This window comes from Pogoniulus pusillus, chromosome 27, assembly GCF_015220805.1.
Source record: "Pogoniulus pusillus isolate bPogPus1 chromosome 27, bPogPus1.pri, whole genome shotgun sequence".
NCBI lineage: Eukaryota > Metazoa > Chordata > Aves > Piciformes > Lybiidae > Pogoniulus > Pogoniulus pusillus.
This window is the reverse complement of record NC_087290.1, coordinates 857064-869823: the sequence shown is the minus strand read 5'-3', so window position 1 is coordinate 869823 and position 12760 is coordinate 857064. Positions and strand designations below refer to the sequence as shown.

The 12760-nt window shown below is 52.1% G+C and overlaps 1 protein-coding gene across 7 annotated transcripts in view; it reads right to left on the bottom strand.

Annotated features, from left to right (window-relative positions):
- Positions 1-12760, bottom strand: part of COL26A1 (collagen type XXVI alpha 1 chain) — a 260234-nt gene that overhangs the window by 45559 nt on the left and 201915 nt on the right. For all 7 annotated transcript variants that reach the window (XM_064166240.1, XM_064166243.1, XM_064166244.1 and 4 more), the window contains exon 5: positions 3318-3471. In XM_064166240.1, coding sequence (XP_064022310.1) covers positions 3318-3471 — 154 coding nt within the window. The remainder of the gene's footprint in view (positions 1-3317; positions 3472-12760) is intronic.

The following is a 12760-nucleotide window of genomic DNA, read 5'->3' as shown; positions in this document are numbered from 1 at the left end:
AGGGTGGTGAGAACACTGGCCCAAGTTGTCCAGAGAGGTGCCAGAAGCCTCATCTCTGGAAGCATTGCAGGTCAGGTTGTCTGGGGCTCTGAGCAACCTGCTCCAGTTGGGGATGTCCCTGCTGAGTGCAGGGAGGTTGCACTGGATGGCCTTGAAAAGTCTCTTGCAACCTAAAGCATTCTGTGAGTTGATGACTGATTCCCTCCCATTTAACACACTGCTTCCTCAGCGCCTGAAGGCAGGGACTGGGGGGCCCTCAGATGTCCCTTCCAACCCACAGCAATCTGTGATTGTGTGCACCTGGGGAATGGAGACCATCTGCTGATGGAAGTGCTCCAACAGCCACAGCTCGAGTGCTGTGCACAGTCTGGGGCACCACAATACAGGAGAGATGTGGAGATGCTGGAGCAGGTCCAGAGCAGGGCAAGGAAGCTGGGAAGGGCCTGGAGAATAAATCTTCTGAGGAGCAACTGAGGGAGCTGGGGATGGGTAGTGTGAAACAGAGCAGGCTGAGGGCAGAGCTCACTGCTGTCTGCAGCTACCTGAAGAGACATGTAGAGAGGCTGCTGCTGGGCTCTGCTCAGGGGGAACTGCAGACAGAACAAGGGGGAATGGCCTCAAGCTGAGCCTGGGGAGGTTCAGATTGGACATTAGGAGCAAGTTTTTCCTGGAGAGAGTGGTCAGGGAGTGGAATGAGCTGCCCAGGGAGGTGGTGGAGTGACCCAGCCTGGCTGTGTTGCAGGGTGGTTTGGCTGTGGTGCTTGGGGCTGTGGTTTAAGGTGACTCTTGTAGAGCAGGGTTCTGGGCTGGGCTTGGTGCTCCTGAGGGGCTGTGCCAGCCTGCATGGTGCTGTGGTTCTGGTTTGCATCACTGCCTGGGTGAGTGGCAATTGCTGCTCCTTGTTGAGCGAGAGGTTATCACCTGTAGGGAGCCTGTGAGAGGAGAGGACTTTGAGCAGAGGGGACAGAATGGTCTCTGCTTTGGCTGGCCTGGCCTTAGGGGAGTGAAGTGCAGGTGCAGAGGTGCTGTGACAGCAAGAATAAAGGAGATGGAGAAGGCAGAGCAAGCACAAAATGGACACTGGGGGGAAAGGGCTTTAACTCCATTGCTGGCAGCTGTCACTGTGGCTCTGCAAACACTTTGCAGAACACACTGTTAGTGAACCTCCCTCCATGCTGTGGCATCCTGTCAAGTTCTAAACGTGGACAACATCTGCTGTGGGTTGGTTGCTCCAAGCTGCTGCAGTCAGGCAGGGCTGCCATGACAAACTGGCTCAGGCCAAAACACTAAATTAAGGGGGGAAAGAAAGCAAACTAGGCCCCACAGAGGGTAAAGAAGAGCTGTGGGAGCAAGCAAAGCTGCTGACAGACAGGGCTTTGGAGGCACAGGGCTGGGGTCTGGCAGTGGGAATGCCAAGGTGAAGGAATTCCGCTGCGTGGGGACCTGCCTGGCCAAGTGGGCTCCGAGGGAGCTCTTTCTTCAGTTTGGTGCCACAGGAGGGACCTCAGCCCAGCCTGTGTATGGGACACTGCCCAAACACAAGGCAGCCTGCAGCTGAGGTTGGGGTTCCCTGGGAGAGTTTAGCCTCCCATCCATCCCCACCCCCAGCCCCCTGCCTCCCGGCACTGCCCCCGCGCAGGGAAAGGCTGCAGTCGGCGCTGGGGAGGTGAGGCTGAACTGTCCCCCTGTGATCCCAATGGCCCTCTGGGGATCCCCCAGGAATGGCTCAACCTATCCAGGCCCCCAGATCACAGCCTTTAGGCTTGAAACCCAGGCACTGGAACCCACGAGCAGGCACAGTGACTCTGCAGAGGGTAACAGCAAATCCACCTTGGCCAAGACCAGGATCCAGCTCTTGGTGGATGCTGGTGCCCACAGAAATCAAAGCAGCAGCAGGCCACTGAGGCTGGCAAAATGGAGATCAATAGGTTAGGTGCCCTCCAGAAAAAGGGCTGCTCAGCACTGCCTTAACTCCAGGAGGGGCAGAGACAGGGGGAGAAAAGGTGAAAGTCCCTCTCTTTGAGAAAGGGTGACGCCAGCCCTGGGGGGCAGTAGGAAGGGGCCCAGGAGAAATCACAGCCAGCTTGCTGCAGCCAAAAGGGGTCAGAGAAGGCTGAATTCCTTCATTATCCATGAGGTTGCACCACTAGTGTGGGACCATCTCTGCTCACAGCTGGGCAGAGAGGGAAGGACAGGAGACAGGAGAATCACAGGATCACACAGTCAGTCAGGCTGGAAAAGACCTTAGAGATCATCACATCCAACCTATTACCCAACGTCTTCTGATCAACTAAACCCTGGCACAAAGTGCCTCATCCAGTCTCTTCTTAAACACTTCCAGGGGCAGTGCCTCCACCACCTCCCTGGGCAGCCCATCCCAGTGCCAATCACTCTTGCTGTGAGGAACTTCCTCCTAACATCCAGCCTGGACCTGCCCTGGCACAGCTTGAGACTGTGTCCCTTCTGTCACTGATTGCCTGGGAAAAGACACCAACCCCATCTGGCCACAACCTCCTTTCAGACAGCTGTAGACAGTGATAAGGTCCCCTCTGAGCCTCCTCTTCTTCAGGCTAAACAACCTCAGCTCCTTCCAGTAAACCTTCAGACTGAAGAGTCCCTGCTTTGGAGGCATCTTCTCCCTAAAGCTCAAGAATCCCAGTAGAGTGGTGTTGGAAGGGACCTCCAGAGGTCATCCAGCCCAACCCCCTGCTAAAGCAGGGCACCCACCGTGGGGTCACAGGATGCCCAGCAGCACAATGCCCAGGAGGGGGTTGGAAGCTCTGCACACAAGGACACTCCACAGCCTCTCTGGGCAGCCTGCTCCAGGCCTCCAGCACCCTCACAACAAACAACTCTCTCCTTCTCTTCACATCCAACCTCCTGGGGTCCACTTTGTGCCCATTGCCCCTTGTGCTGTCCCTGGGCACCACTGACAAGAGTCTGGCCCCAGGCTCTTGCCCCCACAGCTCCTTCAGCTCTCACTGAGCATTGCTCAGATGCCCTCTGGGGCTGCTCTTCTGCAGGCTCTCAGCCTCAGGCTCTACTCCCAGGTCTCCCCCGTCCTGAAACCCAGGGGACAAATAATGCCAACTATGACCCTAAAAGAGAGGTTGCAGACCCTCAAAACACCTCCCAGAGGGAGGTTTGCCTGCTGAGCACAGCCCCACCTTGCATTGTGTGCCTGCAGGAACCGAGGCTAAGGTGTCCACGCCAGGGCTGCACAGTGTGGGTACGGTGCCAGCCCTGGCAGGAGGCTGCCTGCCCTGTGCCCACCCCGTGGCATGTGGGTGACGTGGGGAAGAGCAGAAGGTGCTTACCAGCAGACCCCACTCTCTTGCTGAGCACAGTGCCAGGGTTCAGCAGGGGAAAGGCATCTGGCAGCAGGTCTCCATACCAGGTGGCTGTTGTGCCAGTGATGGGCAGGTTGTTTTCCAACGATGGGCTCCGCTCCGCAGCCTCCAGCAGGAGGATCTAGAAGGGGGACATGGGGAAGGCAGTCAGGTCGGGGGGATGGTTTCATACACTGCCTCAGTCCTGAGGAGCTCCTGAGACTGCACTCTTTGCCCACAGGAGCTGTGACTAACTCTGCCCCACAGACCACAGAGCTTCAATGTCAAAGCTGTGCTGCTTTTGTGGGCAGGGCAGGAGCTGCTGTGTTAAGCTGCAGGAGGATTCCACACAGGCCCCCAGATGCTCAGAGGGCTGAAGAACCTCCCCTGTGGGCACAGGCTGGGAGACTTGGGGCTGTTGAGCCTGGAGAAGAGAAGGCTCAAGGGAGACCTCAGAGCAGCCTTCCAGTGCCTGAAGGGGCTCCAGGAGAGCTGGGGAGGGACAAGGGACAAGGGCTGGGAGTGCCAGGAGGAGGGACAATGGCTTTGAGCTGGGAGAGGGGAGAGTGAGAGGGGAGAGGAGGAAGAAAGAGTGAGGGTGGGGAGAGACTGGCACAGGTTGCCCAGGGAGGCTGTGGCTGCCCCCTCCCTGGGGCTGTTCCAGGTCAGGCTGGATGAGGCCTTGAGCAAGCTGTGCTGGTGGGAGGTGTCCCTGCCCATGGCAGGGGCTTGGAGCTGGCTGAGTCTTGAGATCCCTTCCAACCCATTCTGTGATTCTAAGTGCTCCTGGAGAGGGCTTCACTGCCCGTACAGAGACTCAGATTCACACGGGCTGGTCTCCCTGGTGAGAAACAGGAAAGCAGGGAGCAGAGGTGGTGCTGGGCACACAGCATTTCACTGCTGGGTTGTGTGCTCAGCTCCAGAGCCAGCAGGTCAGAAGCTGCTGAGGTGAAGGGCTGTACCCTGAGTGCCCAGAGCAGCCAGCTGAGGTTCCTCAGTGGCAAGTCAAAGCACAAGTGGTGACTGGATTAAAGATGATGGTGAATAGAAGCTTTTAAGGAGCTGAAGTGCTTTGATATGGTAGTGAATGAAGGCAGATAACTTCCTCCAAGAGCTCTGCCTAAAGTAATGGAATGTTAGAAAAACTCACAACTGTCTCTGGACCTTTTAACAGAGCAGCTTCAAAAACCTCACATGCCAGTGGCTGTTCCTGAGCCACTTGGACCATTCACTGCCCAGAGCTCCTGGGCAAAGTGAATCTGTGTTCCCAGTGTGACTCCAACTGCAGTCCATCAAGTTGTGCCCAGTGAAACTGCCTACTGGACTTGGTGATGGCTGCAAAAGACCTCAGCAGCCCTAAGAAGAGGAGAGATGGAGGACCCAGGTAGACTCTGCCCACTGACAAACTCCAACACTCATTGTACTTTAACATCACTATTCTTAATTAAAGGTTTCATCAAATTAGGATTGTCTCCCTGGACTGGGCACTGGTGAGAGCACAGCTTGAACCCTGGGGTCAGTTTTGGGACCCTCTCTCCCAGAAGGACACTGAGGGACTGGGGCAGATCCAGAGAAGGGCAACAAAGCTGGGGAAGGGTCTGGAGAACAGGGCTGAGGACAAGCAGCTTAGGGAGCTGGGGGGTACAGCCTGGAAAAGAGGAGGCTGAGGGCAGAGCTCATTGCTCTTTCTAGCTGCAGAGGAGGCTGAAGCCAGGGGAGGGTTGGTCTGTTTAACCAAGTAATAAGGGATAGAACAAGAGGAAATGGCCACAGGGGAGATTCAGGTTGGGTATTAGGAACAATTTCTTCACTGAAAGGGTTCTCAGGTACTGGAACAGGCTGCCCAGGGAGGTAGAGGAGTCCCCATCCCTGGAGGTGTTTGAGAGTTGTGAGATGTGGTGCTGAGGGAGGTGGTTGAGGCAAAGACTTGTCAGTGCTGGGCTGACGATTGAGCTCGATGACCTTAAAGGGCTTTTCTAACCCAGGCAATGCTGTGACTTAAAACAAGGGAACAACACAAAGATTAAATGGCACTTTTCTATTTCACTCTAAAGGCTTCATTCCTCTGCCTTCACAGAGCCACAGAATGGTGGAGAGCTTGGAAGAGACCTCTGGAGATCATCCAGTCCAAGCCTCTGCTCCAGCAGGGCACCCACAGCAGCTTGCCCAGCAGCACAGTGCCCAGGGGGCTTTGGAAGCTCTCCACATAGGACACTCCACAGCCGCTCTGGGCAGCCTGCTCCAGGCCTCCAGCACCCTCACAGCAAAAAGCCTGCTGAGGCTCCACTGCATCCCTTCATCCAGGGCATCGATGCAGATGTTGAACAAGACTGGACCCGATCCTGACCCCTGGGGAACACCAAGAGCTACAAACCTGCAACTAGACTGCTCTGGTGATCAGCACTGCCTGAGCTCTGTCTTTCAGGCAGTTCTCAACCCACCTCACCTCTGTTTTGCCTTCCTAGTATCAGAAAGCAAAACTTTGGATCCATGGATAAAGATCCTTGCAATAAAGGAAGAATTTTGCTTCTTTGCAACAGCTGAGGTTCAGTTCCCTTGCACTTAACCTACCTCCCAGTTTAATTAGTCTCTGATTGCCACCCCCAGGCCAGCACATTCTGCAGGCAGCTGATCATGCCTGGCTCTGCTGCAGTGCTGGCTCTCACCATGCCTCGTAATAAAGGAGTGCTAAACCTTCTCACAACTGCGAGCCACAAGCAAACAGCCAGAGCCAAGGCACTCACATCTGATTGCTCTGTGACTTCATTAGCTACAGACGAGGCCGCCTGGGGAGGCTGAAGCTTCCAGGGCTTTTGTGGGACCTTTGAGCCGTATTCCCTTTCATTTCCCTTTCACCTCAATCACTCTTTGCTGAGGTGCTTTGCAAGCAGGAGACAGTGCTGAAACAAACCTCCAGCAGCTCCCTGGGGAGCTCTGTGCCTAGAAAGCAGAAGCTGCCAGAGGCACTTGGACAAAAGCCCTCTGGAAAGCTGCCCTGAAGGGCATCCTGCAGCCATCCTGGTCAGGCAGATTGCCAGGGATCAATCCACTGCCAGGTGAGTGGCAGCATTGCTGCTTCACCCCAGGGGCTACCAAGCCTTTGGGTGCCCCACCAAGAAGGTGGCTGCTGGCACTGGCTTGACAACTGGGGTAAAAGCCATTTGAGCAGGGCACATGGCCTGGCACCGCTGGGCACTGCTCCTGGAGGGGCAGGCTTCCTCAGAGGGGCACCGCTGGGCACTGCTCCTGGTGGGGCAGGCTTCCTCAGAGGGATCTGCAAACTCCTCTGTTATAGCACCTTGCTGAGTGGCTGGGAATGCTCCTGGGGTGCCAGCCAGGCCTCTCAGCTTGCTGTCATCATGGCTGACACCCCAGGCTGTGCTGCCAGCCAGCCAGACCCGAGCAGGCTGCAGAGTTTGGGCAGAGGGAACCTCATGAAGCTCACCAAAGGCAAGTGCAGGGTCCTGGCCCTGGGCAGGAACAACCTCCTGCAGCAGGACAGCTGAGGGGGCACCTGCTGGGAAGCAGCTGCAAGGAGAAGGAGCTGGGAGTGCTGGGGGACAGCAAGTGCCCACGGGGCAGCAATGTGCCCAGGTGGGCAGGGTGGCAAATGGTGTCTGAGGGGAGAGCATGAGGAAGAGTGTGGCCAGCAGCTCATGGGAGGTTCTCTTCCCCCTCTGCTTTGCCCTAGTCAGGCCACATCTGGAGTCCCTAAAAGGAAGCTGGAGCAAGGTGGGGGTCAGTCTGTTCTCGTGTGCAGCATAGGACAAGACAAGATGAAATGGCCTTAAGCTGTGCCAGGGCAGGTTCAGGCTGGGTATTAGGAGCAGCTTCTTCCCTGCAAGCATTCTCAAGCACTGGCCCAGGCTACCATCCCTGGAGGTGCTTAAAGCTGCACGGATGTGGTGCTGAGGGAGGTGGTTTGGTGGTGGTGGCTCAGCAGCAGGGGTGGCAGTGTGAGCTTGGTGGACTTGGTGATCCCAAAGTTGTCTTCCTACCTCAACAGCTCAGTGACTGCAGGGGCTCTCTTGGACAGTATTTTGCCACAGCCAGCAGTGCTGTGGGAAGAGCTGATGCTAAGCCAATAGCAGGGATGGTCAGAGACCAGCAAACTGCAGGGGTCTGGGGCCCTCCTGGGCAGCACGAGCACAGCTCTGCAGAAGGTTGCATCTGGAGCTGAATGGCTCCACATCATTTTTATGGGTGATAATAAAAGTGTGTTACCACATAATCAACACACAACAGTGGCAAGGGTGTCCTGTTCATTAAAACAACATGTTCTGAACCAGGGCTCTGCTGATAAAGGCTGGGAAAGACTGCAAGGCCTGCAGAGAATAATCCAGTCAGGACTAGAGATACTTAGTGGTCGTTAAGGCTCAAGCCATAGGAAGAAGTTTATTTTCCCTGAGCATAAAATGATAGAGGTCAGGAAGGCTCCAGTCAGGAAATTGCAGAGAAATTCTAGTTTTTATGGTAAGGATTGAAGGAGTGCCCAAAAGAAATAAGGCAGAAAGGAAAGAGTTCTCACATCTGTGGGCTCCACAGAGCCAAGGTAAAGAAGGAAAGGCACAAGGGACTTAGAGACACTCAGAATCTCAGGCTACAGAGTAGTGTCCTCCCCTCAGCTAGCACAGGTGGGGGCTTGGAGCCACTCAGCTCTTTTCTGCCACACTCTGTTTTTCCTAAGGCTGCCATGGTCAAGTCAAGGGAGCTGAGGAGAACTCCCACTTCCATTAACCAAAACAGAAGCAAGTTTCCAGCCCTCTGAGCACACTGCTGCAAAGGGATGGCAGTGAGGCTCAGGCTGGGGAGAGAAGCAGCCAAATGAGGCGAAAGCCTCAGCAGTGAAGTCTTGGCGTGGTCCAGGCAAGGAGGCTGAGGCAGAGAGCGAGCGAGGGATAAGGGCAGGGGCAGAAGGGCCTGTGGCGTGGCTGGGAAATCTGTGCCCACTGCCACTGCCAGTGCTGCATCCCCAGAACAGAGGCAGGAAACACCCCCAAGCAGCCAGCTGAATTAAATATGTCTTCATGGCATGAGTAGCCCTAGTTACACAACCAACCAACCATCTAACCAGCTAACCAAACAAACAACTAACAAACCAACTAACCGACCAATTGATCAACCAACCAAACAGCCAACCAAGCAACCAAACACCTAATGAACCAACTTACCAACCAATCAATCCCAACAACTAACCAACCAATGAAACAACCAAACAACTAACCAACTAACCAACCAACTAACCAACCTATCAATCCCAACAACTAACCAACCAATGAAACAACCAAACAACTGTGCTAGTTTGAAGCAAGCTGGAATGTTTTGGTAGAAGAACTAGATAACAGGCAGTGAAATGAAAAACAATTGTGTCTACTTCTCTCACAGTCTCGCTGAGAACTCTGGGAAGAAGAAAGACTTTTTCTCCATTTTGTTTCTCACTCTTGCTTTTGCCTTAGACCTGGTCACATCTCATTAACCCTGCTCCTACTAACCTTGCTCCCTAACCTCTTGGCTGCACCTCTTTTCTTCCTGAGGACTGGGGTAAGGTTGAGAGGGACGGGGGGAGGTGTTGGAGTGGTTTGAGAGCCCCTCCTGGGGACTCAGGTTTCTGGGAGGGGAGTTGTGCTTTCATATTGTTTATCCTTTGTATATTTCTGTATATAATTGTATATTTCTGTATATATTGTAAATAGCTGCTTGTAAATTCTGCTAGCTGTAAATAAATTGCTTCATCTATATTCCCAGAGGCCGTCTGAGTTAGCTGGGGCAAATACAAAGTGTGGGAGGGGCGGGGTAACCCCCAAACCATCACATTTTTAATTGGCTTTCCCAACGTGGGGCTAGATATTTCAGTGAGTGGAAATCAGCTCTGGGAATTAAGATGAAGCTAATCAAGCAGCTATTGTACTTGGTGGGGATTGCTGTGTGGCCTGTTTTCTGGTTTTTTGTGTACAACTGGATCAAAGATCAAATTGGTTATTTCTTACTTCATGTAGTTTTTAAGAAGGCTAAAGTTAAGCTTTCAAACATGTTCTGGAGCTGGGGTGATTTTATTCTTGGTTATGCTGGTTTTAGTGTCACTGAGAATATTACTAGTGATATTACAAGAGTTTTTGTCAATAATGTTACAATCAATCGAGAGTCTGCTTTATCTACTGCTCTCATGAGGGTCATCCAGCCCCAAACTGAAATGCCAAGTCCATGCAAGGATTTTTACAGGAAAGAGATTGTGGCGGGGTTGCTGTACATTATCATGGCTCTTATGATTTTAATTTTCATATTAATTTTGGTATTATTGGTGAAAAATTCAAAACCAGCTTCTATAAGAACTAGGAAAAATTCTGTGTCTCAGAAGCAGTCTCTTTCACAGCAAAACAAAGGAACACAGTTATCGGCTTCCCCCTTGCCAGCCTCTGCCCCTCCTTCTCCAAGTGCTGGGAACGCGGCCAATGTTCCCGCCAATAACGTAAACAATGATAGCAAAAACAAAAATAATGGTCAGAGTTTAGCAGGAGCCTCAGGAGCACAGACAGGTACCCAAAATCAGAATGTTCCTAGCAAAAATGAAAACAAGTCAGGGTTGGCAGGCATCCCAGGAGGACAGGCAAACAATCCCACTAATGCTAATAATACTACTAGTGCTGGTAATGCTAGCCCAGTCAGTCCAAATCCTAATGACACCAGCTCAGCCAATTCGAACCCCCAGCCAGCAGACCAGAACCAAAATCCTCCTGTTAAAAGCAAGGCAGATTTGAACTCACAAGCTCCAGGTCAGACCCCTAAGGATTCAAACCCTTCAGGTCAGACTCCTAAAGATTCAAATCCTCCAGCAGACACATCCAAGTCTGTTGCTGCTCAGGCCCTTCTGGCACCTGCTAAGGCAAAAGCTAAGACAAAGAGTGGTTCGCAGGAGGATGTAAGAGATGGAACCTCTGGTGATCAGCAGCAAGAGGAGGAGGATGAGATAGTTAGTCTGCGAGACCTTGTAGATGTGCTGAGACAACAATACTCAAGTGAGAGGAGCGCTGTGAGGTTAGCTGCCAGGAGAGAGGATGGTTCCCATGAGTTTAGGAATGCTATGAGGAAGATTGTGTTAGGCCCGGCGCCACCAGAACAACAGGAAGAAGAGGAGGAAGATGACATCCAAGGCTCCAAGGATCCACTCAGAGAGGTCAGGGAAGTTAGGAAGGAATACACAAGGGAATCAGGTGAGCCAATCTTAAGCTGGCTAGTGAGATGCCGTGGCATTGGTGCTAATGCCCTGCAGGTAGGAGACAAGTCTGCCAAGCAGCTGGGACCACTCACTAAGGAGAGTGGAGTGGACAAACACCTGGCAAGTCCTCTTGGTAGGGTTAGCTTGTGGACACGCCTTCTGTTGGCTGTGGCTATGAGATATCCTTCCCGAGATGATTTGCCATGGGCTGCCAAGAAGTGGAACACCGTTGAGCAGGGAATTAAGCTTCTGAAGGAGTTTGCTGTGAAGGAAGTGCTTTATGGAGATCATGGCACACATGAGCCTGATGATATTCCTTTGGGAACAGGTCTCATGAAGAAGCTGATTAAGCTTGCTCCTTCATCCTATGCTAACATCTTGGCCAGTAAGTTTCTAGCAAGGAGTGATAATGGAAGATCTTTCACTGTTGGTGAATTCACTGATCAGCTCAGGCAGATTGAGGACAGCTTGTCACATTCTGGTTTAGTCTCTGCCATACAAACTATGACCACAGAGATTAAGAATACCATGAAAGAACTGAAGGAGGATCTCAAAAACATTACTAATCTGGTAAAGGATACCGTTCCTGCATCATCTGAATGGGTGAATGTTTCTGCAGTCAGGAACAGACGCCCACCTCCTGCAAGGCAATTCCAGCCTAGGAGGAGACAAATTCCACCCAGACAGCAGCAATCACGTGCGTCACTGTGGATACTTCTGCGTGACACATACGGTGAGAACATGAACAAATGGGATGGTAAACCTACTTCAGCTCTTTCAAAGAGGGTCAGGGATCTGCAGAGTGGCAGAAACAGAGGCAGTAATGCCAGAAAAGTAGCTGTCACTTCTTCAGCTCCTGAGAGCAACTGCAATTGTTCCAACAGTTGCAGTTCCTCTCACAACACCACCAATCATTGTGTACACCCTACATGCCATGTTCAGCATTAGGGGTGCCCTGCCTCCAGCCAGGAGGAGGAAAGGGATAGTGGAGAGAACCGAATCTATTGGAATGTATTCATTAGGTGGCCTGGCAGTTCAAGAGTTCGGAAATACAGGGCTTTAGTTGACACAGGTGCTCAGTGTACTTTATTGCCATCTAATTGTAAGGGGACAGAGTCCATTTCTATCTTTGGAATCACAGGTGGATCTCAAGAGTTAACTAAGATACAGGCTGAGATCAGTTTAACTGGTAAAGAGTGGAAGACACATACTATTGTAACTGGTCCTGATGCGCCTTGCATTTTGGGAATTGACTTTTTGAGACAAGGTTGTTTCAAAGATCCTAAGGGTCATAAATGGGCTTTTGGAATAGCATCTGTAGAGATTGAGGATGATAAATTGAAATTGTCTGTTAGACCTGAACTTTCTGATGAATCTGCAGTTGTGGGACATCATGACATAGAGGACCTGGAAGTGCCAATTGCAACTCAAACTGTTCATCATAGGCAGTACAGAACTAACCGTGACTCTTTGTTGCCCATTCATCAGCTGATTCGTCAATTGGAGAGTCAGGCTGTCATCGAGAAAGCTCATTCACCTTTCAACAGTCCCATCTGGCCTGTGCGTAAACCTACGGGCGACTGGAGACTGACAGTTGACTTTCGTGCCCTCAACGAGGTGACGCCACCCATGAGTGCAGCTGTGCCGGACATGCTGGAACTCCAGTACGAGCTGGAATCGAAGGAGGCTAAGTGGTATGCAACCATAGACATTGATAATGCTTTCTTCTCTATTCCCATAGCAAAGGAGTGCAGGCCTCAGTTTGCATTCACCTGGAGAGGAATCCAGTACCAGTTCAATCGTTTGCCTCAGGGGTGGAAACACAGCTCAACCATCTGTCACTCAGTCATCCACAATGCACTGGAGAAAGGTAAAGCTCCAGAGCACATCCAGTACATCGACGACATCATTGTGTGGGGCCAAACTGCTGAGGAAGTCTTCGAGAAAGGTAACAAAATCATTGACATTCTGCTGCAAGCAGGTTTTGCCATAAAGAGAGACAAGGTCAAAGGACCTGCCAAAGAAATTCAGTTTCTGGGAGTGCGGTGGCAGGATGGTCGCCGTTACATTCCTCAGGATGTGATCAACAAAGTCTCTACCATGGCAGTTCCCACCAGTAAGAAGGACACACTTTCTTTCCTTGGTGTGGTGGGATTTTGGAGACTACACATTCCTGGTTTCAGTCAGATTGTCAAACCTCTGCATGATGTGACTCGTA